Here is a 21235-nt window from a genome sequence, read left to right on the forward strand (position 1 = left end):
GGCAGGAATAGGCAAACTTTATGTGAAGGGCCAAAGAGTAAATACTTCAGTTTTTTCAGGCTACACAATCTTAGCCTGAACTGCCCAACTCTGCCATTTGGCACAAAGCAACCCTAGACAATATGTGAACGAATGGGCATAGCTGTGTGCCAATAAGACTTTATTTATGGGTCCTGAAGGTGAATTTCATATAATTTTCATGTGTTGTGGAACACTATTACTCGTTTGATTTTTTTTCCCCGGCAACATAAAAACGTAAAACCCATTCCTAACTTGTAGGCCACACTAAACGCATAGCAAGCAGATAGGATCTGGCCCAAGGATGGGCCATGGTTTTCCAACCCATTTTCCAGGGGAAGCTCCCCCCAGAAAAGATTTTCATCCTTTTCTCAAAGTTTTTTTTCCAGAGAGCCCTTTGCTTGCTCCATGCCTACTCTCTCCTGCTGGGAGGGCTCCGTTATCTTTCAAGGATCCCAAGACCTTCAGACACCCTCCCCCAACACTGAGTAAGAACAAGCCCACTTACCACATGATCATGATCACTAACTTCATTACAATCTCATTCAAAATGTTGAAGAATTCCACCATCAGCTTGGCCTGCTCTCCCATCTTCCCCATGGCGATGCCAAAAGCAATGAAAAACCCGATCAGACCTGTTGAGTGAATCACATCACGCAGAAGGACAAGTTACAAAGTGTGTGTTTCTTCTCCCTCCTTCACCATTCCCGACACAGGGAGCCACCTTCTCACCTGCCTGTTACCCCGCAAATGAGGCATTAGGGTTCACACTGAAAATACCTTTCCCTTGGATAATTATGGCATCCCTTAACATTTCCCACAAGAGCAAGTTGAACTGTCAGCGGTATCGGTTCCTTGAAAAAAATGAATTCCATTTCATTCCAAACTCAAAAGCACTCTCTTCTCTCTCCTCCTCTCTTACCATGGGTAAGCAGATTCCAGAGTACACAGATTAACAAAGGAAGGCTTGTTGAGGCTTGGGGATTATCATGCAAACTTTGGAGCCCACATTAGAACTGCAGAGACCAATTAGCCAATAAAGTCTCTGCCAGGGTTATGTCTACATTGGCTTAGGGCTAGTGCAAATTCATGTGTGGCTGGTATGTTGCACTGCAGAAAAATCCTAAGTATAAAAGTATCTTTCTACTGCTACATGCCTAATACGAGAAGGAGGAAGAATGTCGAAAAGTCAAATGGAAAGCAATGAGAAATCCAAAATAGTTGGGAAACCCCAATTGACCCAGTTCATTTGTATTTAACCTGTGATTTATTAACTCCTCATCATTCTTTTCATGGTCAAAATGGTTAGAATGCTTCCCCCTTTTTTTTTAAGTGTATTTTTTATCAGTATCATAAAGGCAGAACATAGACTTTGAAACTTGCTAGCCCCTCAGTCCCCTTCTCCCTTCACTTGACATGGCTTGACTTCTATCTAAATCTAGCCCCACCCCAGCCTCTAGGGTCAATCCTAACCCCAGGCTGGAAGGACGTGAGGAGCTCTGTCCCCATCAAAGGCACTAGGTCCTGGACCAGCTTCAACACCCAGCCTTGAGTCTTATCTCTGTGTTGTCTTTGCCTCTTTCCCCACACCAGAGTATGTTGGCATATGTGCTAGGAAGCTGCCATATACTTTGGTTCCTCCAAACTTGGCCTGGCTTTTCTCCTCCCAGAAGTTTCTCTTCCCCTACCGCTCCTTCCCATCCTTTTCCTCAGAGTTTCACCCCCTGCCTAGTCTCACCCAGGCCCACCCAGGGACTGGGCCACTTTATGGCTAACAGATATCCCCATGATTGTCTGGGGGCTGTCTGGATTTCTGATTACTAGCCACTCTGTGCCCCCTTCCCACTCTGACCCATTATGGCCAATCCTGGGGCTCCAATTCTCACTACTGGCATGGACTACCAACCAATGTTGCTGTCCCCATAGCTGCAGGCCCTTGCTTGCCCATCTGACATTTCTTCTGAACGGTAGTATGGCCAATATTCTAGGCCGTCTCTTTCCTTCCTCTTCCCTATGACTGCCGTGTCCCAGTTTGGCAGGTCTAATTTACAACCCTCCTTTTATATCGTTTCCTAATGTATCCAGTTATGCCTGGAGTCTTGAGTTACACTGGGTAAATTATATCATTATAATCTGATTCTCTTAGGGAAGAATTCTTTCTTTCTGAATCTCCGACTTCACCTTTTTCCTAGCCCCCCAGAGACACTCACCTCCCCACACTATGCACGTAACAACCCAGATTGTTCAACTATCCTTCACTGGACCCTCTCTCTTTCGCAAAAAGAACTCAGCACCTGCACTCAGGATTGTTAATCCCTGGTAACGAATATTTCCCCTTTTCAGTTCTTAGCTAGAAAGACCGGCAAGTGATTTACAAGTGAGTTATTGGCCATAAAGACAGAGGCTTTGTGAGAAGCAGTGACCAGGGGAGTGTGGTCTCATTCTGCAGTAACGTATGGAACCAAATTCAGACTATTCCCAAGCCTTCTCTCAAGCCCACGGAGAGGAGTCTGTTGGGTGTGCCGTGAGACATAATCTGTGAACATTCTGGCTGAGAAGACCTAGTATTACCCAGTTAATTCCATTTGGAGATTTTAAGAGAAACTCCTCAAGGTCTCAAAGTCACAAAATGCTGGCATAAAAGGGCTACCCCTGCAGGGCCAGCAGAAACTGAGCCACATCTATGACTATGAGAGAGAGATGTTGGAAGGAGCAAAATCTCCCAGGAGTTGACTTAATGGATGGGGTTAGAGTGGAGCTCAGAAGTGGTCTGGAGGTTTCGGCGGAGAGAAAGGAGTCCTTCAAGAAGTAGGAGGCCAGAGTCAGGGTTTTGTCTTCACTTACTGCAATGTTCAATCATTGGGACTTTCCAAAGCCAAAAAAAAAAAAAAAAAAAGCCACCTTCTCCACCCTCAGAAGACCAAGGGAAGAATCTTGTTTTAGCCATGATTTGTAAATGAGAAGTTTCCCAACGGTCTAACTTCCCTTGGCTTTCCAGGGCCTCACTCTGCCCTTGGACACTCACGTCCAGCTTCCATGTCATTTCCCTCTGTCAACACAGCTTCACTGAACTCACTTACTGGAACTGGGGCGTTTCACTTGAACAAAGCCCTTTTAGACTTGGTCACTGGGGCTGAGAGAGTAGTGAGTTGTGTTGAAACTCCCTAGGGCAGCTCAAGGTCAACGTGACTTCCCAGAATCCACTGAGAATCTGGAAACGACCGTGTAAGTCTTCTGAATGATTCACCCCAAAGTTCGGCCTCATTACTCATGGCCTTAACCTCCTCCAGAGTATGTATGTAGAAGACTGTGGGGCCACTTTGACTATGGGGTTTGGGGGAACAGAGCAGGGCTGGGAAGGTCCTGAAAGGCTCACAGACATCTGGGCAGTGGAGGAGAAGGGCTGGATCAGGGGTGGAGGCTGAAGGTTATTTGCAAGCTCTCCTCAGAGGAACTCACCCACTTTCTCCTCTCTCTCTCCTCCCGTCACCTCTCACTGATGGTCAACAACGTTTGCTGATCTTCCATTGCCTGCCAACCTATTCAGTGTATCTCCTCTCACACTCTCATTGACTCAACCTGTTTCCTTCGAGAACAAACCGAGATGATCCCTCACGGAAGCTTCTGCTTTTCAGTGCCTGGGCAATCCTTCTCTCCTACATCTTTCTCTCAACCATTCTGGGTTAGTTACTCATAAAATTATCAAATTTAGAATAAACAAACAAAACAGACAACCAGGATATCCAGTCAAAATGTGAATTGCAGATAAACAATGAATATATTTTATTTTGGTATAAGTATGTCTCGTGCAGTATTTGGGACATACTCTACACTAGCAAATCATTTGTTGTTCATCTGAAATTCACACTTAACTCGGCATCCAATACTTTATCTACAACCCTCCTAAGGAGACAAGGGTATTTGATCTCCTAGATGGCAAAGCGGAAGGACCACGGAGCTGATCCATTTCTAACCAGCTGTCCCTCAAACACTTAGAAATCTTGTTTGCACAGATTAACGTACTTTTTCCACCCAGCTTCCCCATTTCTTCCAGCTTAGGGCCAAATGTCCCTCTTTCTTGTTTATGGGACACCACTCTAACAGTGGGTGGGGGTTATGGGGGGGAGTGGTCCCAGGGGGTGGGTAGGGAGTAAACTGAGCAAAGGGGAGTCACTCCCATGATGGGGAATCTTCATCTTCTGTGGGGGCGTTTTCTTATGGTGCCCCTCAGCTCTCCATTCACCTTGGATAATGACAGTAGCTCAGAAGAGAGCACACACTATACACTACTGTGCTCCACACGCACAATCTCATTTAATGCTCATAATGATCTGCAAGAGAAACGCAATCTCGTCCCGTTACAAATGGATCTCGAGAAGTGAAGCAACTTGGCCATGGTCAGGTCACCGGTGAGTGGTCCATAAGGGATCTGAACCCAGCCTGTCTACCTGCAGAGCCGAAGAACCAAGTCATGGCGTGCTATGAAGGCTCCAGGCTAGGGGAAAGGGCTCGCTGGAATCCCAGAGAGCTAAAGAAGATAATCTTTTGATAAGCTCCTCTGAGCACCAACACCAACACTTCACACTCCTGATAGCACTGTGTTGTTTTAAAGGCTGTGAAAGCTGGGGTGGGCTATCCCTGTGCCTAGTGCAGCACTAGCATGCAGGACAGTTCAAGAAAAAAAAAAATGCTGGGCCGCCTGGGTGGCGCAGTCGGTTAAGCGTCCGACTTCAGCCATGTCACGATCTTGCGGTCCGTGATTTCGAGCCCCGTGTCGGGCTCTGGGCTCATGGCTCAGAGCCTGGAGCCTGTTTCCGATTCTGTGTCTCCCTCTCTCTCTGCCCCTCCCCCGTTCATGCTCTGTCTCTCTCTGTCCCAAAAATAAATAAATGTTGAAAAAAAAAATTTTTTTTTAAAAAGAAAAAAAAATGCTGAAAAAAATGGAAGAACTGGATGTGTAACTTCCTGCAATGGACAGTCAGAGAAAGTTACCTGCCAACATCACGTTAGTCCCCTCTCTCTTCCCATAACTGACCTCTAGCTGCCATGTCCCCTCGCGGCCCTGCTTGCCTCTCTCCCTCTTCCTTAATCTTTCAACGAGGGATGCCGAGGTGCTGAGATGCAGGAAAGGTTGGCCATCGTCTCCCCCCAGAGGTGAGCACCACGATGCCTACCTAAGACATTCATGCCATCCTTGAACTCCAGGCCCTTCTTGATAACCACCTTCGCTTCCTCAGGTGCCTCTGTCACAGTCTCGTTCAATAATGAGATGACAGCGTTGGTGGCATTGCCTTCCTCATCTGATGGAGGTGCCACCAGGACTTTCTTGGTCACCGTTTGAATCTAATGGAGTGGGAGGAGGAAGGGGGGAATATAAAGATAAGGCGTTTGACCACCAAAAGCCTAGGCACTTAGACGTTTTTAAAATCCCTAGGATGTTAAAAAACTAATCAAGAAATATCAAAACAAGGTTATGAAAGTTGGGCAATAGTTCAATGTTTGTGTTTAACAAAGTGATATTTTATTATACACATACAGTAGGAAACGACTGTCCTCATCACTTGATAATTATAGGACTGACAGCACTCATTTGTAATGTAGTGTGATCCAGTAATGGGACACAAGCTTCGAGTTGGGGGACAGTCCCATGATGGTAGCCCTTGATTGCAGCCTCTTTCAGTCTCATGATTGTAGCCCTGCATCTCAGAGACAACATCCAGCATCGATCACCGAAGCTCTTCATAACTGTGAACCCCAGTTGGATGGCCCTTTTTGCCTCTTGGGAGGGGCCCTGGATCTGGCCAAGAGTCGGAAAGTGAGGGTCTTCGCAGGGAACAGGTCCGCCTGTTTTGTTCCTTCCTGCCTGGGACCTGTCTGGCGGTCTTCACAGACGAAGCCTCATTCGGGCTCCTTCCAGAGTCATGGTCTGCTGGGCAGCTCCATCTGGGCACCAGATGCTGGGTACCCGCAGCTGCCAGCAGCTGCCATGACAGGATTGTTGGCTTATATTTCAGACCAAAAATGTAAGATGGGAAGACACCCACTCCTTCTGGGCAGTGATGCCAAGCTTTGCTCAATGTTTGCCAAGCATCTCTGTGCAAGTGGCCCCCTGAGAACCTCTCATGCTATTCCTCGACATCTGTGGCATCCATTCTAATTTTAAAGGTGCCAGGCACCCTGCATGCAGAGTGCTGTAAGACACACTTCCGAGCCCCGAGAAACAATACCTCCAAGGGCATTAAAATAGAACTCCTGCAGAATCCTAGAATGTCAGTGCTGGTACATAGTAGGCAACAGATGGCTAAACCCTGAATAGCTATGGGAGAGGAGGCATGGAGAACTCAGATGACCTGTCAGATGGCACAGAGTTCTTGGCAGAGCTGGGACTTGAACTCCGAGGGCCACCACCGAGTTCTTCCACTCCCTGTGCTACCGAGACCCAATCCTACGGCAGCTAGGCCTAACAGTGAGCTGACCAGCTCTCCAAAGTGGGAGAGAAGCACGATGTGGCTCTGTTCTAGCCTGGCCACGTGTGCTTGTGCAGCGAGGAAGGAAGCTCAGGCTGAGTGTGCAAGGGGAGGACAGGCAGCTCATGGGCTCCTGGGTCTGGGCAACGTTGGCAAGAAGAAAGAATGCAGGCATGATCAGAAGAGTCATGCTCCCAGGAAAAATGGGAGGGCCAGAAGCCAACATTCTCTGTCCTGAGAATGCTATAGAAGCCAAGTCTTGAGTTCAAAGGACTAACGGTCATGGTCGTAAACAAATGGTGGCTCTCAGGAACAGGTGGCAGCAGGTGTGGCATGTTTGACACATATTATCTCTTATGTCAACAGTAGCCCCTCAAGGCTCAGGGGGCTCGCTAACTGCAGGGCAGAAAGCTAGCTAGTTGCTGAAGCAGGATTCAAAATGAGTTACGTTTGACTCCCAAATCAGCTTCCAAATAGCACGGGCCAGTGGCTCAGGTTGAAGGCGAGGAGATAGGGATACTGGAACACAGGCCCGGTCTCTGCCTCAGTTCACGAGCCGAGCCTGTCTGGGTTGGACAACCCCATCTGGATGCCAACTCCAGTCTACCCGAGTCCAAACCACCAGGGTCTGTCACCTTAAGACAGGTTGGTTCTGGACTGTGTCCCCCAACGCCCGAACATAAGTAAGTTCCATTGGGCGGGGACCCTGGCTGTCTCATTGCCTGCGGCATCTTGTGCACAGTGGAGAGCCAGCACCCAGGAAGTGCTCTCAAATATCAGATGGATGAGCAAACACACATCACTGGATTCCCCGCAAGAGAAGACCCATGCGGTCCCTGTGGCTAGCCTTGACTGAATGTGGTCAGACCGCACCTGACATCCCGCTGCTGTCCTGGAAAGCTCACGCTGGTTCAGCCCTAAGCAGCAAGCAGGAGGCCCCGCTGCCCTCTAAGACACAGGGCCTGCCACCTTGAGCAAGGCAGCCTCTGCTCCGGGGACAGTGCGCCTGCCTCTTTCCATCTCTGTGTCTAACTGTGGCAGTGAAGCCCTCCACACCCAAGGCAAGCTTTTTGTAGTCACTTCCAGCTGTATCCCGAGGGCACAGAAAGCACTTGCCTGGCATCCCTTGTCTCTGGTAATGGGATGTCACCCTACAAAGGTTCCCTTTCGCTGAACCCTCTTCAAGGGCCCCCTGGGCCCATGGATTCCTTCTAGTTTAAGACCCCCTTCTTCTGGGCTGCCTGAGATGTACATGCTCCCTTGCCCTGAGGTAAATAAAAGAGTCTACACGTTTTTTCCTCTGATTGTCCCAACTCAAAGGGGCAGTGACCCTAGACTGAGCTGGGGGGTGGTGGGGGTGGGGGGGGCTAAGGGCTCATTACTCATACGAATATTGCCAGTGGAGGGGTGGGTCCAGGGCAGGGATGGGGCAGGGAATGGCTCAGCCCTCTATTCTAGTGTGCACAGTAGCCCTGCCGTGGGCAGCTTCATACGGAGATTGCCCACTGACCGGACAGGTCACCGAGTGAGCGTGGCTAACACCACTAAAGCTCACCCAAGATCAGAGCAACGGCTCCTGGTGCCTGTCTGCCTCAGTCCTGCTTTGCTATGACGAAGGGGTCGCCTCTCATGGAGCATGGTCACGACGGGGCCCAGGAAGGAGGCCCCAGTCCGTGCCTCCATCGTGCCTCTCGTGCTACCCCTCCCCCCGGTCCCAGGGTGCTTTCATCTAAGTAGGTTCCCTCTAGAGAGGGAGCGCCAGGAAGCACCCCTCCCTTCCCTTCCCACCCTACCTCCCCAGCTGAAATGGGTTTTTTTATTTTTTTATTATGTGTTAATGGAGGCTTTTTGATTTGTTCATTGTGGTTGTTCTTGAATTTTATTTCATTTTTCCTTTTGATTGAAGTAGAGTGGACACAATATATTTCGTTAGCTTCAGCTGTACCACACAAGTCTACACATCACGCCTTGCTCACCACAAGTGTAGTTACCGTCTGTCCCCTCACAACACCGTTACAGTATCATTGGCTACAGTCCCTGTGCTGTGCCTTTCACCCCCACGACTTCTTCCTTCTATAACAGGAAGCCTATGTCTCCCCCTCTCCTTCACCCACTTTGCCCATCCCCCACTTCCTTCCCTCTGACAACCATCGGTTTATTCTCCGTAAGTAGAAGGCTGTTGCTGCTTTTTCCATGTTTGTTTATTCATTCGTCTTGGCTTTTGTTGTTGTTGTTGTTGTTTTTAGTTTGTACATATAAGTGAAATCACGCGGTATCTGTCTTTCTCTGACTTATTTCACTCAGCACCATGCCCTCCGGGTCCATCCACGTTGTCGCAAATGGCAAAAATCTCATTCTTTTTCACGGCTGAGTACTATTCCATCGTGTGTATGTATATACGCCACATCTTCTTTATCCATGAGATGGTTTCCTTTAACGTAGCCCTCTGCCGTAAGTGCCACCAACGCAGCACTGGAAATCAGAGAACACATCTTAACCCAGAGTAAGCGGGGCCCAGCCGGGGTTGACAATAGGATTTGGGGGACAGCTGGGAAAGCAAACTTTTCCCCTAGGCAGCCTGTCTCCGAAGTTCATTCTTCTGTGGTTCCCTGGAAATGGCTGGAGGAGATTCCCGGGTTCTGGTTGAACCTTGGTGCTAGCTCTCCCTCCATGGGCTAATGGAAACTAATGCGAATTCTCACCTAACCTGACCTTGGGGGCTAGACAACAGGCTGGGGAGCGAGGCCTCAGTCTCTCTCTCTCTCTCTCTCAGTGGTTCCACCGAGCAGAATCACCCATTTTCTTAAATTAGCAGCTTTAAAAAACTCCATCTGCCCGTATGCAGTCGGCAGGAGCATATATCACTACAAACCTTTGTAGAGCCGTTTTGCAACATCCAGCAAATTTGAAATCTAGAACTCCTGGGCAGGACATGAGCCCCCAAGAATTTATTTTTCAGAAATAACTACACAATCATGAGGAGAGAGAGAGACATGATGGTAAGGCACTGTTAAATAAAAGAGTACAGCACAGCACAGTATATACAATGCAGTTACCACTTGGGTTGAATTTTTTTCTAAAGATTATGCACACAGGCAAAAAATATATATAGAAGGAAACAAAATTCCCAGCATGAGTAGTTCTAGGGAAGGGAAGTACATCTACACCGTTTAAACTTTTTACAGCCCTCGTGTATTACTTCCACAATTTGAAAACACCCAATCCCCGGGCCTACACTAGAGATTCTGACTCTGTAAGGCATGTGTCTTTTTTAAATGCTTCACATGTGGTGTTGCTATCCTACCAACATAGAGACCCACCGGGCACTCTAGAGGGTTGAAGGCAAGGGTGATTTTCAAACGTGTGCCCTTGGACAGCCCATCCATGGAAACCAAAAAACAAGGGAAAAAGTAACAGGGTGGGGGAAAAAAGGAAGAAGGGGAATCCCAGAGCAAACATATGTGAAGTGAGCTGGAAAAAAAGGAAGGTTAATAAAATAAAGCAAAATACAACTTTAATCCCAAAATCCTGCTCCAAATCACCTCCTACAATCCCTAGACAGAGGTAATTAAATATAGGAAAATTGTTCCCCAGGGCTAGTTCACTGAAACACTCCCTAAGTTATTATCTTGATAACTGAAGGAGGCTAGAGAGGCAAGAACGTCAGAACTTTGGGTTACCTGCTGAAAACAGGCTTGGACAAGGTTTTCAGGGAAGAGATTTCGGATGAGGTCCAGGAAGGCATCCAGGCTGGACACTTCATCATTTTTCTTCCCGGGTCCCAGCTGCTTCTTGAGTTTGGGGTTCCCTGGGTGGATGGCCAAGACCAAGATGACCCCCAGCACTGCAGCAATGACGGTTGTGGACATGTAATACACCATGGCTCTCGTGCCCAAGCGTCCACTGGCTTTAGCATCCAGGCCCGACAAACCTGGATTGAAATGATATGGGAAGGATTAATCCTACGATGCCCATCTCTGCATACCTAGAACGTGGCTTCATATTACTCAAATGCATGAATGGTTAATTAAACCTCCTCCTACTGAATGTTTGGTCCTACAAATCCTATAGTTTACAGTTCTTTTGTCTATTATTATTTTATTTTAGAGAGAGAGAGCACGCGTGTGCACACGAGAAGAGGAGAGGGGCAGAGGAAGGAAGAGAGAATCCTAAGCAGGCTCCATGCTCAGCACGGAGCCTGACACGGGGCTTGATCCCATGACCCTGGGATCATGACCCGAGCCGAATCAAGAGTCCAACGCTCAACTGACTGAGCCACCTAGGTGCCCCCTACAGTTTACCGTTCTGTTCTCCAAGGACATTTTTGAGATTCTAGAGAACCAGAGTTGAAGATTTCTGGTTCAGAGTTTATAAAATGATCAATGACTACTTTCTGTCAGTCTGCAATAGTGAGTTCAAGTTGAATGTATTCCATTTTTTAATTCTGAGAGCACGTCCTTTCCAATTATTTGGTATTAAGATATCCTTTCTTTCTGAGGTGATGGTGCTGGAACTTTTTCTTTTAATGTCCTCACTTAAAAGACAAAAACAAAAACAAAACAAAACAAAAACAAAACAAAAAATCTGGCAGTCCTGGTGATTGATATCAAGCATCTAGCATAGCGATCTAGCACAGCCCTCACTCCTCCAAGGCGAAGCATGATGGAGACCCACATTTTCCAACCCAGTGCAGGGATTAGAGAACACAAAGGTGGGTGCTCTGTCTACACTGTGGGAGGTTCTGTGATTGTTAGAGGAAATTCCAAGCAAGTCACAAAAACTCCTGCCTTCACTAGGTTTTTTCCCAGTTGTATGTTCAATTTCTCTACTTCCTGGTTTCAGTTTCTGCTTTTACTAGACAGAGAGATTGTAGCCCTTGCTGTGCGGGAGGAAGTCACTGGTGCAAAGTTTTCTGAATTAAGCTGACTTATCTACAAGCCACTTCTCCTTACAACCTAAAGTCGGATTCTGGCCAACAGACACTAAGTTTCCTTGCCAGGTTGACCAGTATATGGTCTGTTAAACAGGCATGGAGAATACTTTCTCTGGTTTGAAAAGGAGCCTTTAAGGTTAAAGCAGTTTCACTCAGTCTGGGGCTGACTGATGAGACCCTGCATTCACTGGGCTCGCTGGTTGACCCGAGATGAGACTATAGAACAACGTGGCTTAGCGTCTGAATCTCTTTTGACGTTTCGAGAGCCTCACTTCCTTCATAAGGTGGACAGCTTTCTCAAGGTCACCTAGATGGCATCAAGTATCAATCAAAGCCTAGCTTTCAGCCTTAAATCAGAGCCCAGTCTTTAAACTACATCAGTGTAATGGGGCACCTGGCTGGCTCAGTCGGTTAAGCATCCAACTTTGACTCAGGTCATGATCTCGCGGTTTGTGAGTTCAAGCCCCATGTCAGGGCCTGTGCTGACAGCTCAGAGTGTGCAGCCTGCTTTGGATTCTGTGTCTCCCTCTCTCAGCCTCTTGCCCTCTCACATTCTCTCTCTCTCTCTCTCTCTCTCTCTCAAAAAGTAAATATTTAAAAAATTAAAAAAAAATAAACTACATCAATTTGTACCCTATTTGAGCAGTGTTATTTAGTAAAGAGAAAACTACCAGCATAAGCCCAGAGAGGTGAAAACATTCTTTGCAATAAAAGACTTCTTTCAGCCCCAAAGAGTTGAACCTGATTTACACTTTCAGGGTAACTTTCTTCTTAAAAACTTGAAGGGTTTCACATCTAGTATTTAATTTATTTTTAATACCCACTTCCTTCTACACCCAGTTAAATAGTAAAGAGAAAATGTCCTTTTCTATTTATTACTTTTAGCAGAATCTGAGTGAAATATAACTTGGAGAATGAGGAAAGTATACATTCAAAATTGAAATCACTATAGTTATTAACCCTTTCAACATGTGGCAGTTTCCTTTTCATCTTTTATTGCTAGACAGAAGGGCTGACCAACAGATGAGAAATTCGTTTGGGGTTGATAGTCCCCATTTTAGAGACAGGAAAACCAAGGCTCTGAAATAAAATGACACAGACAATCACATTCATTCATTCATTCATTCAATCAAATTGAGATTCGATGGTCACCCCACAAACCAGATGGGAGTACGATCCCCTGTGGCCTTACCTGTGATTAAGCTGGAGATGATGAGAGGCAGAATAAGCATTTTTAGCATCCTCATGAGTATATCCCCTGGGAAGGCTATTAACATAACCACGTCAGGGTGGAGAGGAGATGCCAAGCGGAGAAGCCCTCCACATACTGCCCCCAGGATGACACCTATAAGGGAGAGGGGAAGATATCTGAATTTATTTTGGGCCCAATAAAGTGACTAACTGTAGGGATTCTGCAACGTTGACCTTTTTCCTACTTCTCCATTATCGGATAATGAATAGCACGTAACGAAAATACCATTAGATCGTAAAGTCGACTTTGACGACTAGTGATAGAATACTGTGTACCTCCAACTATTCTAAAAGGCAGTACTGACAGGGTCAAGGAGAGCCCTCTCAAGGCTTTGTGAGAAGGAGGATAAGGCAACTTGACTAACTTCTTTGAAGATACTGTCCACTGGTAGAGTCAGAAATATAGTCAGAAATAATCCATAGTGCCAAATACTGCTTCCCAGGCCCTCCAAGCCTAGGCCTGGCCATTGGTATGGTGTTTAACATATTCCTTCCCTTTCTGACTGGGTAACAGATAAAAGAAACATTTGATTTACCAAGCTGGTGCGAGTTTTCTTTTTCCTTCTATTTTCTTTGGCTCCCAACAATTTCCCCATGGCTCATTCTCAAGTTTTGTCCTTGACTTCTATGTTCTCTTACATAATCTTTAAACTTGCTGATTTTATGGCAGATTGCGGGGAGAGGGGGTCTCTAAAAGTGTATAATTTGGGAAGAAACAATTTAGGCAGAGTTGCTGGCAGGAGCCTTTCACTTTGCATACTTGGGGATTCCACGAGACAAACTTTGGATCTCTGCAGACAGGAGGCCGACATAAAAGATCCTTGTAGAAACCACAAATCAGGTCATAGCACCACTGGCTAGGAGAGAGGGAGGAAGTTCCTACATCCGTGGGCTATGATGTTAACTCCAGGGATGGGAGGGGAGTGATGTGTCCAAAAGCCTCATGGTTTTTACTTCTACAGGTAAAAAATATACTTCTTTAGAATCTACGATGAGTGAAATTTCTCCATGTGGAAGGTAACCTTTGGAAACCCTACCACACCTCTGTCTTCTGTCATTAAGTAAACTGAGCTGTGGCAAGCCCCCAGTCCAGACCCTGGTCCGCTGACATCCAAGATGCCTGACTCAAAGGAGAAGTCATGGAACGGAGTGGGGAAAGGGCAAGGCGTGATGAGTTGTTTATTGCTTCTGTATGCAGCCTAAGTGAGAGCTGAAGAACAAGGAGGGATCGAGAGAGGAAATGATGTGGATGTCACTACAAAATACTGCAATCTCCCCATTTTCAATAAACCCTGGTTGAAAACCCAAGACCAAGGTGTGTCAACAGTCACACAAAAGGACAACCACAGCCTGGGTGAGGTCTGAAGCAGAGGAATCAGACTCTTGTGAAGGAGCCAGACCAGATCCAGGCTTCTGGACAAACCTCTTCTACCCTGACCTCATTAGCTAATGTGCTAATTTAATCTAAGTTAATGAGGGTGTTCGTAGGTGAGACGTTGGGAGCCCTCTTCGCGGGGTTTTCAGCAACTGCTGCCTTTATCTCCATGCAGGTATTTCTGTAAGTGTGGTATGCTGACCATCTGTCTTGGAACCACCTAGAAGATTTGTTAAGATGGAGATTCGAAGGCCTCACTGCAGATGGGCCAAAGTCTCCGTGTGTAGGGCCGGGGAATCTGTGTGTTCACACACTCACAAGAGGTGGTGAGGACCACTAGAATCCCAAAGGAGAAAACAGATAGCCAGGGCAGGTGGATGGGAGACTGTATCGTCAAGGCAGCCGTGCCTGGGCAAAGGAGGCCTTAGGCTCCTTTACAGGGGGAGGAGCTTCCTTTACAGGGGGAGGGCGGCCTGTGGGAGCCGGCTTCCCCACAGAGCCCGGAGACAGCCAGAGAAGACAGGCAGGCCCTGTCACCTACCAAACACGGTCAGTGTGAGCAGGAGATTCTTCCCCAGCTTGTCACACAGGCGCAGGCCCAGAGGCCGGTGCTTCGGCTCCTCCGAGCTGAGATGGCTGTCGTGCATCCGTACTTCGACCTGCTTGGGCATGTTGTTGGCACTGTAAGAAGAGCAAAGGTAGTGGTGAGGGCCTGGTGGGTGCCCCCCTTGTGCAGTCTGCGGGGCTCAGGTAATAGCAGGCCAAACAGGCCTCCCGCCAGGTACAGTGGGGGTATCTAGAACCCCTGGCAGGAAAATAAAAACCGGAGCAACTCAGGGGACTCTGAATTGCAGTTACCTGTAGGCAGGACGCCAGGACACATGGAACATCTACGCGCCAGGCACTTTTATCCCTACCATCTTGGATCATCATAGTAAAGAAAAGGCATACCACAAGGCGGGGTGAGGTTCTTCCAAGAGTTGCCCATCCGGCAACTCTGAGAGGCAAGTGTTTCGGCTCTGTTTTCCAGAGAGTAACTTGCTCAGGGTCACAAGGCCAGAAGAAATGGAGATACAGGGGCGCCTGGGTGGCTCAGTCCATTAAGCGTCTGACTTTGGCTCAGGTCATGATCTCACAGCTCGTGGGTTCTAGCCCTGCGTCGGGCTCTGTGCTGACAGCTCAGAGCCTGCAGCCTGTTTGGGATTCTGTGTCTCCCTCTCTCCCTGCCCCTCCCCGACCCGTGCTCTGTCTCTCTCTCTCTCTCTCTTTCAAAAATAAACATTATCACATTTTTAAAAAAAATAAAAGAAATGGAGATATCAACCCAGCTATATCTGCCTCCAAAACCTGAGCTCTTTCATTCTTGTATCAATACCCCAAAGTGACCTTTGGATTATCTCAGGTCAGAAGAGTCATGACCTAAGTCACACTAAATTCAAATGCCTCTGAGCTCAAGCCTTCCCAATCCTGGTCATGGAAAAGTCATAAATGTGGGTGGCCCAAGTTTTGCCTCTCTTTTGGAAAGCATGGTCTATCTAGTTTTTTAAAAATTCAATCAACTGTGGTTTTTAAAAGGTCATCTGCATTATCAGGGCTTTGCTAAGCTGCCCAAGAGTCATGCTACTCAGCGTCAAAGAAGTGTGGCTTTAAGAAGCACGTGATCCCCTTCAGCCCTCAGTGCAGCCCAGCCCTTTCCCAGATAAGCCCCATGCTGTGATGAGAGTCTTACAGGGGTGGTTGCGGGTAATGAGTACACTGCCTCTTTTTCCAGCTTGGTCATTGGCAGGCCAGTAAGATTTCAAATTTAGGCTTGGAGATTCACATCGGGAGGCCAATTTTTTTTTTACTTTGCCAACTTAAGACCCTTTTGTTAGTTGCCATTTACAATCGCCATCGTGGGATTAAAAAAATCCTTTAAGTCTTCAACACCGAGAAAGACAGGTCACGGTCTCTGAATAAATGGCAACGCTTTCTAAGATGGGAGGGAGCTAGCCTTACCCAGATATTGTCTCCAGAGATTGGGAAAGCCTTCCTTTGGAACCAGTATCAATCGGCGGACCAGGGCTTTGGAATCACTGGTTATAATGGAAATCGTGTGGGTTTTGGAGACAGGGAACCTGGGATTTAAATCATGCCTCCATCACTTGCTAACTGTGTGGTGTGTAGAAAGAAGGCCTTGGGGCGCCTGGGTGGCTCAGTCGGTTAAGCGTCCGACTTCGGCTCAGGTCATGATCTCGCGGCTTGTGGGTTTGAGCCCCGCCTCGGGCTCTGTGCTGACAGCTCAGAGCCTGGAGCCTCTTCAGATTCTATGTCTTTCTCTCTCTCTCTGCCCCTCCCCCCGACACACACACTCTCTCTCTCTCTCAAAAATAAACATTAAAAAAAAAAAAAGAAAGAAAGAAGGCCTCGATGCCTACCTTGTGGACATTAAACATGGTAAGATAGGTTAGGGGCCTCGTGTGACACCTGGCATAGGTTGTGACTTCCTCCAGGCAGCACGGGCACACACCGTATTCATCAAGTTCATTACAAGGGTGACGTTTGCTCCACCATTCCAACAAGACACCAAGCTTAGCTTCCAGAGTCTCAGATTTAAGACCAGGGACCCAAATACAACTACGTACTCTTTCCTAACAGGCTCCTTAATATACTCGCTACCAAAATGTTTTGAAATTAGGAATGATGTCTCATGATCTGGTTAGAATACCCAAATGAAAATATTAGTCAAAATATCAGCATCTCGGTCTCCCCTTCGTGGCCTAATTATCTACTCAATCTAGTTAGTTTTGGGGCAGCCTCTGACTAGCTGTCATGTGTGTGCTAATGATCACTCAGACTGTCTGAAAAGAAAGTAGGGCATGACTGCTCGCAGCAAGCACATGAGGGCCAATCTGGTCAGCAAGCAAGAAACACCACTTCCTCTAATCTCCACGGGAAACAGACAGAAAGGCTCTTTTTACAACACAGCAGGGGAAAATGATCAAAACGGTCTTTTTTAACATGGGTAGACCATATGTTTCCATTGGGATCTTTTGATATTTTTAAGCATTTCTCCAGCCAGTAATCTAAAGCTCCAAACCAGGAAGCGGCCAACAAAGAACGGAGGCCGTGTGTGTTCTGAAATGGCGAGTGCATCCGTCAGCCAGCCTTTGGCATCACTCTAGGTCCCCTTGAGATTGTAAACCCCTCTGCCTCCTGCTTCGTTTGAATCCCTTTTGCCACTGAAGTTAGACTCAGGCACATGATTGGTATTTAAGTGAGACTAGCAAGCATTTCGACCAAATGCTCTGGCAAGATCCAAAGGATATAATGAAAGTGTCAGGCACCAAAACAGCCACGTCAAAGTGAAGACACGCCAGCGTTAGGTAAACGCACGCACGCAGTCCAGCAGTGTGGCTGAGTGTCTGATGCGCACAATTCTTAGTTGTACACACCTGCTGTATGTTTCATGGTTTGTTTCTCAGGCCATGACAAAATGTCCCCGAAACCCTGAATCAAAACGGCCACATCAAAGTGGCAGCATCAAAATGCCGTGAACCCACATGTATTTATTGAGAGGATCCCTGTGACTTCCTCAGCTCCCTTGAAATTAACCAAATGCTCATAGGCTCAGAGGAGGTTCTGACATCGGCTCGTAGAGAATGATTTGCGACGTACATCAGGAACCCAGCTTGCATCTAGGAACACAAAGTCCCCTAAGAACTCTTGGTAACAATTCTATACCAGCCTACATGATCACCACATCACCAGAACACAGGAGAGCCTGAAGTGGGGAATATTATAGAACACAGCATCAGATCATACTATACAACAGCGCAGAGCTGTTTGTAAGACTTATACATACGTGGCATATGAATGCTGGTTACTGAATGCACATAATAACAGTGGCAGTAACAAGGATACCTGGTATTTACCAAGTATTCTATATGTCAAATGCTATCCTCAGGAGAGAGTAAGGTGTAATCCCTGCTCTTAAAGAGCTTGTCAAGGGAATCTGCTTTACATGTGGGCCGTGGTCAAGCTCTGCAGGGGGTGCTGGGGAAATGGGAAAAATGGTACCCAACGTAGCTTTGGGGAAGAACGGTGTTCAAGAACAGCTCCCAGGAGGGCTGATACCAGAGTAGTATCTTAAAGAATGGATCTAATTCAAACGTCTATATCCGTCACCAGTCTGTGAACCCTGGGAGAGCAGGACTGGATCTTTCACACCTGGTACCAAGGGCTTGATGACTATTTGCTCGAAGAAATTATAAATTGGAAAGCAACTACAAAGGGCAGGCACCTTCCTTTCTCCTGGGAATGAGGCCCTTTTATGGACAGAGTGGCAGCATATCGCTTCTGCAAGCCTCTTTCCGGTCTTGTGTTTATTCCACAGATTTCTACTGGACACATATGACAGGTCCCATGCTGTTCTGGATGCTAAAGATATCACAATAAACGAAGCAAGCAGAACCCTTGCTCTCATGCAGTGAACATTTTAGTGGAACAACAAATAAAGGGACAAACATATTTCACGTGGAAATACGCGCTGAGGGGCGCCTGGGTGGCGCAGTCGGTTAAGCGTCCGACTTCAGCCAGGTCACGATCTCGCGGTCCGTGAGTTCGAGCCCCGCGTCAGGCTCTGGGCTGATGGCTCAGAGCCTGGAGCCTGTTTCCGATTCTGTGTCTCCCTCTCTCTCTGCCCCTCCGCCGTTCATGCTCTGTCTCTCTCTGTCCCAAAAATAAATAAACGTTGAAAAAAAAAATTAAAAAAAAAAAAAAAAAAGAAATATGTGCTGGGAGGAAAATGACACGTGGAGAGGAGGCGTGCTATATTTTGCATCAGGTGGCTGGGGAAGGCTTCTGTGATAAGGGGGCCTTAAACCCAAAACCTGCAGGGAATGAGGGCTCTCCTACATGAATCAGGCAATTTATCCAGAGTTTAGGAAATAAACGGAATGTACACCGTTTAGAAACCTGTATTTCCACACTGGAGCCCGAAGCTCCCACCAGATGCAACTCCGGGTGTCTACATGCTGGTTTCTTAGCACAGGCACTGATTCAAATGAATGTTGAACCAGTAACGCCGCGCTCTATTACCATCATGCATATGATGGGAGTTTCGGCTGTCCCAGCTCCCAGCAAGAGGAATGATACCAGGGAGAGGTGAGCTGGACACCAAAGGAAGGCTAAGGTCACAACAGCCTGCACATTTGCTTCCCTGGCAATGAACAGAAAGGGCAAGACCTGATACGGGCAAGCTCACCGGAGAAACACAGGAAGTTATTTCGAGTGTGTGCACTTACCCCCTTATCATTCCTCCCTTCCTATAACCTGTGCCTGTGTACACAGAAAAGCAATAAGGAGTTTAGAAGCTCAGGTGTGGCTTGGTGAGACCAAGTCCATCCAGCCTGATGCTGGCCAACCCCGCTGACCACCTGTTTCCACTTGAGTGCCTTCTGGATGGAACATTTAGCAATGCAATTCCTTACCACTGGAAGTTGTGCATGCCAATTCCGCTGGATCGCTCTCTATTGGCCCACAAAGGAAGGCCATGTGATGGGACAGCTGTTTGGATAATTGAAAACTTCAAGAATGAGCCTATAATTTCCTTCAGCCATAACGTCTCCGCTGAATTAGTTAAACGGCTGTTAATTTCGCAGTCGCTGCCCTGTCCCTTCTCACGCAAATCCACGAGTACTGTTTCAGCTTATCGCGCAAGACTTCCTCTGGGCTCGAAAGGGAACATGTAATGGGGCCGGCTGGTGCTGAGTTTTAAACTATTCTGAGAACCTGCTTTTCATTAGCATTCGATTTCCCTTGCTCTGTCAAGAGCCTCTAAGAATAGGCTCGTTAGATGTGGGGTCTGATTCAGATTTCCTGCCCGCACACTTCAGTGTTGCCTTATCTGGCACCAGAGTCTTTCTTCCTCCTCCACTGGCTCAGTGAGGTGGCAACAGAACATTCCCCAGGGAACCTAAAAGCAACTGATGTGTTTCTGCCTGGAGGATGTGAGATCTCCAAGGAGCATCACCATCCAGCCCTCTGCTGTGCAAGTCCAAGAGCCTGAGGAGACAATGCCCAGGAATTGCCCTAAGGGGGTCTACTAGGTCAGACCCTCAAAAACAAAAATAGAGCCTGCTGAGGGCCTTTCCTCTTGGGTGGTTGGCGTGTTTGGAAAACAACGCTGGAAATGCCAGTGCTGTCACAAACTGGTGATTATAGCTGTGACTGCCCCACATCTGGGATTTCCCCAGCTCCCTAAAGAATGCCACCTTTGCTGTAAAAGGGACTGGAACTCTAAGACAGCGGGGCATTTCCAGCCCACCAGTCCCTCCACCCTCGCTAGGTCCTGTGAGACCTGGTTGAATGGTGTCATGACTCTCCCTCTGACAGCCACTGGGTCTTCAAACACCCTGTGAATGAAATCTAAAGGTTTGCAACCTCCAAATCTCCCTCCGGTCCCTTCTTCTGTTCATCTTTGGCTGCTATGTCCCCATCTCCAATCACAAACATGCTTTCTAGAAAGGCCCTGCCAGTGGGCCACTCGAGACTTCACAAACGATATTCCTTTTCTATGGCTTTTTCCTGAGCATCCAAAGGTCTGGTTCAAGAGCACAGTTTAGAGTTTTCCCAAATCGTGACAGGATTGGACCTGGGGACAAAATGAAACTGGAAGTCAGGAGGCCTGGGTTCTAATTCCAGGCCTGCTCCCACCTGGTAGCGTTGGGAATAGCATGGGGATAACACGGATGTAAGGCTACTCGCCCATGACCAACAAACAGAGAACAAAGTAGTATGAAATGAGAAAAACAAACTCAACGGAAGATACCAATAGGGTTTAGGTGTCATTTTTGGCCGATTTTTATTTTTTAGGTTCCAGGCTCTTCCATCTGTAAAATAAGGGGGGTGAATTAGAAATTCTTTACCGTTCTAAGATTCTGTGATTCTCTGGGGGTGGGGGGAGGATATTCACAACCCTTGGTAGCTTCCATGTTAGTTACTCAAGACTGAATAAGCTTACACTTTACCATGCGATGAATCATTTCGTCAACCATGAGGGGCAGCCCGATCACTGCATGTCAGTCCCCACAGGGAGAGGCACATGGGTGACTTAGAGACAAGAGACAAACCAATAATAAAAATAAGCACCGTTTCTTTATGCCCTTACCTCCATGTTTCCCTCACCTCTCCAATCTCTGCTGCAAAAGC

At 47.3% G+C, this 21235-nt stretch overlaps 1 protein-coding gene across 5 annotated transcripts in view; it reads right to left on the reverse strand.

Annotated features, from left to right (window-relative positions):
• SLC1A2 (solute carrier family 1 member 2) overlaps positions 1-21235 on the reverse strand; it is a 150405-nt gene that overhangs the window by 44359 nt on the left and 84811 nt on the right. For all 5 annotated transcript variants that reach the window (XR_006714181.1, XM_045484976.1, XM_045484972.1 and 2 more), the window contains exons 2-6: positions 14586-14725; positions 12611-12763; positions 10166-10416; positions 5193-5361; positions 527-653 (exon numbers count right to left, since the gene is read on the reverse strand). Coding sequence is in view for 4 of the 5 variants with exons in the window: in XM_045484972.1 (XP_045340928.1) it covers positions 527-653; positions 5193-5361; positions 10166-10416; positions 12611-12763; positions 14586-14725 (840 nt within the window). In the remaining variant the exon portion in view is untranslated. The remainder of the gene's footprint in view (positions 1-526; positions 654-5192; positions 5362-10165; positions 10417-12610; positions 12764-14585; positions 14726-21235) is intronic.

Source organism: Leopardus geoffroyi, chromosome D1 (genome assembly GCF_018350155.1).
Source record: "Leopardus geoffroyi isolate Oge1 chromosome D1, O.geoffroyi_Oge1_pat1.0, whole genome shotgun sequence".
Lineage (NCBI taxonomy): Eukaryota > Metazoa > Chordata > Mammalia > Carnivora > Felidae > Leopardus > Leopardus geoffroyi.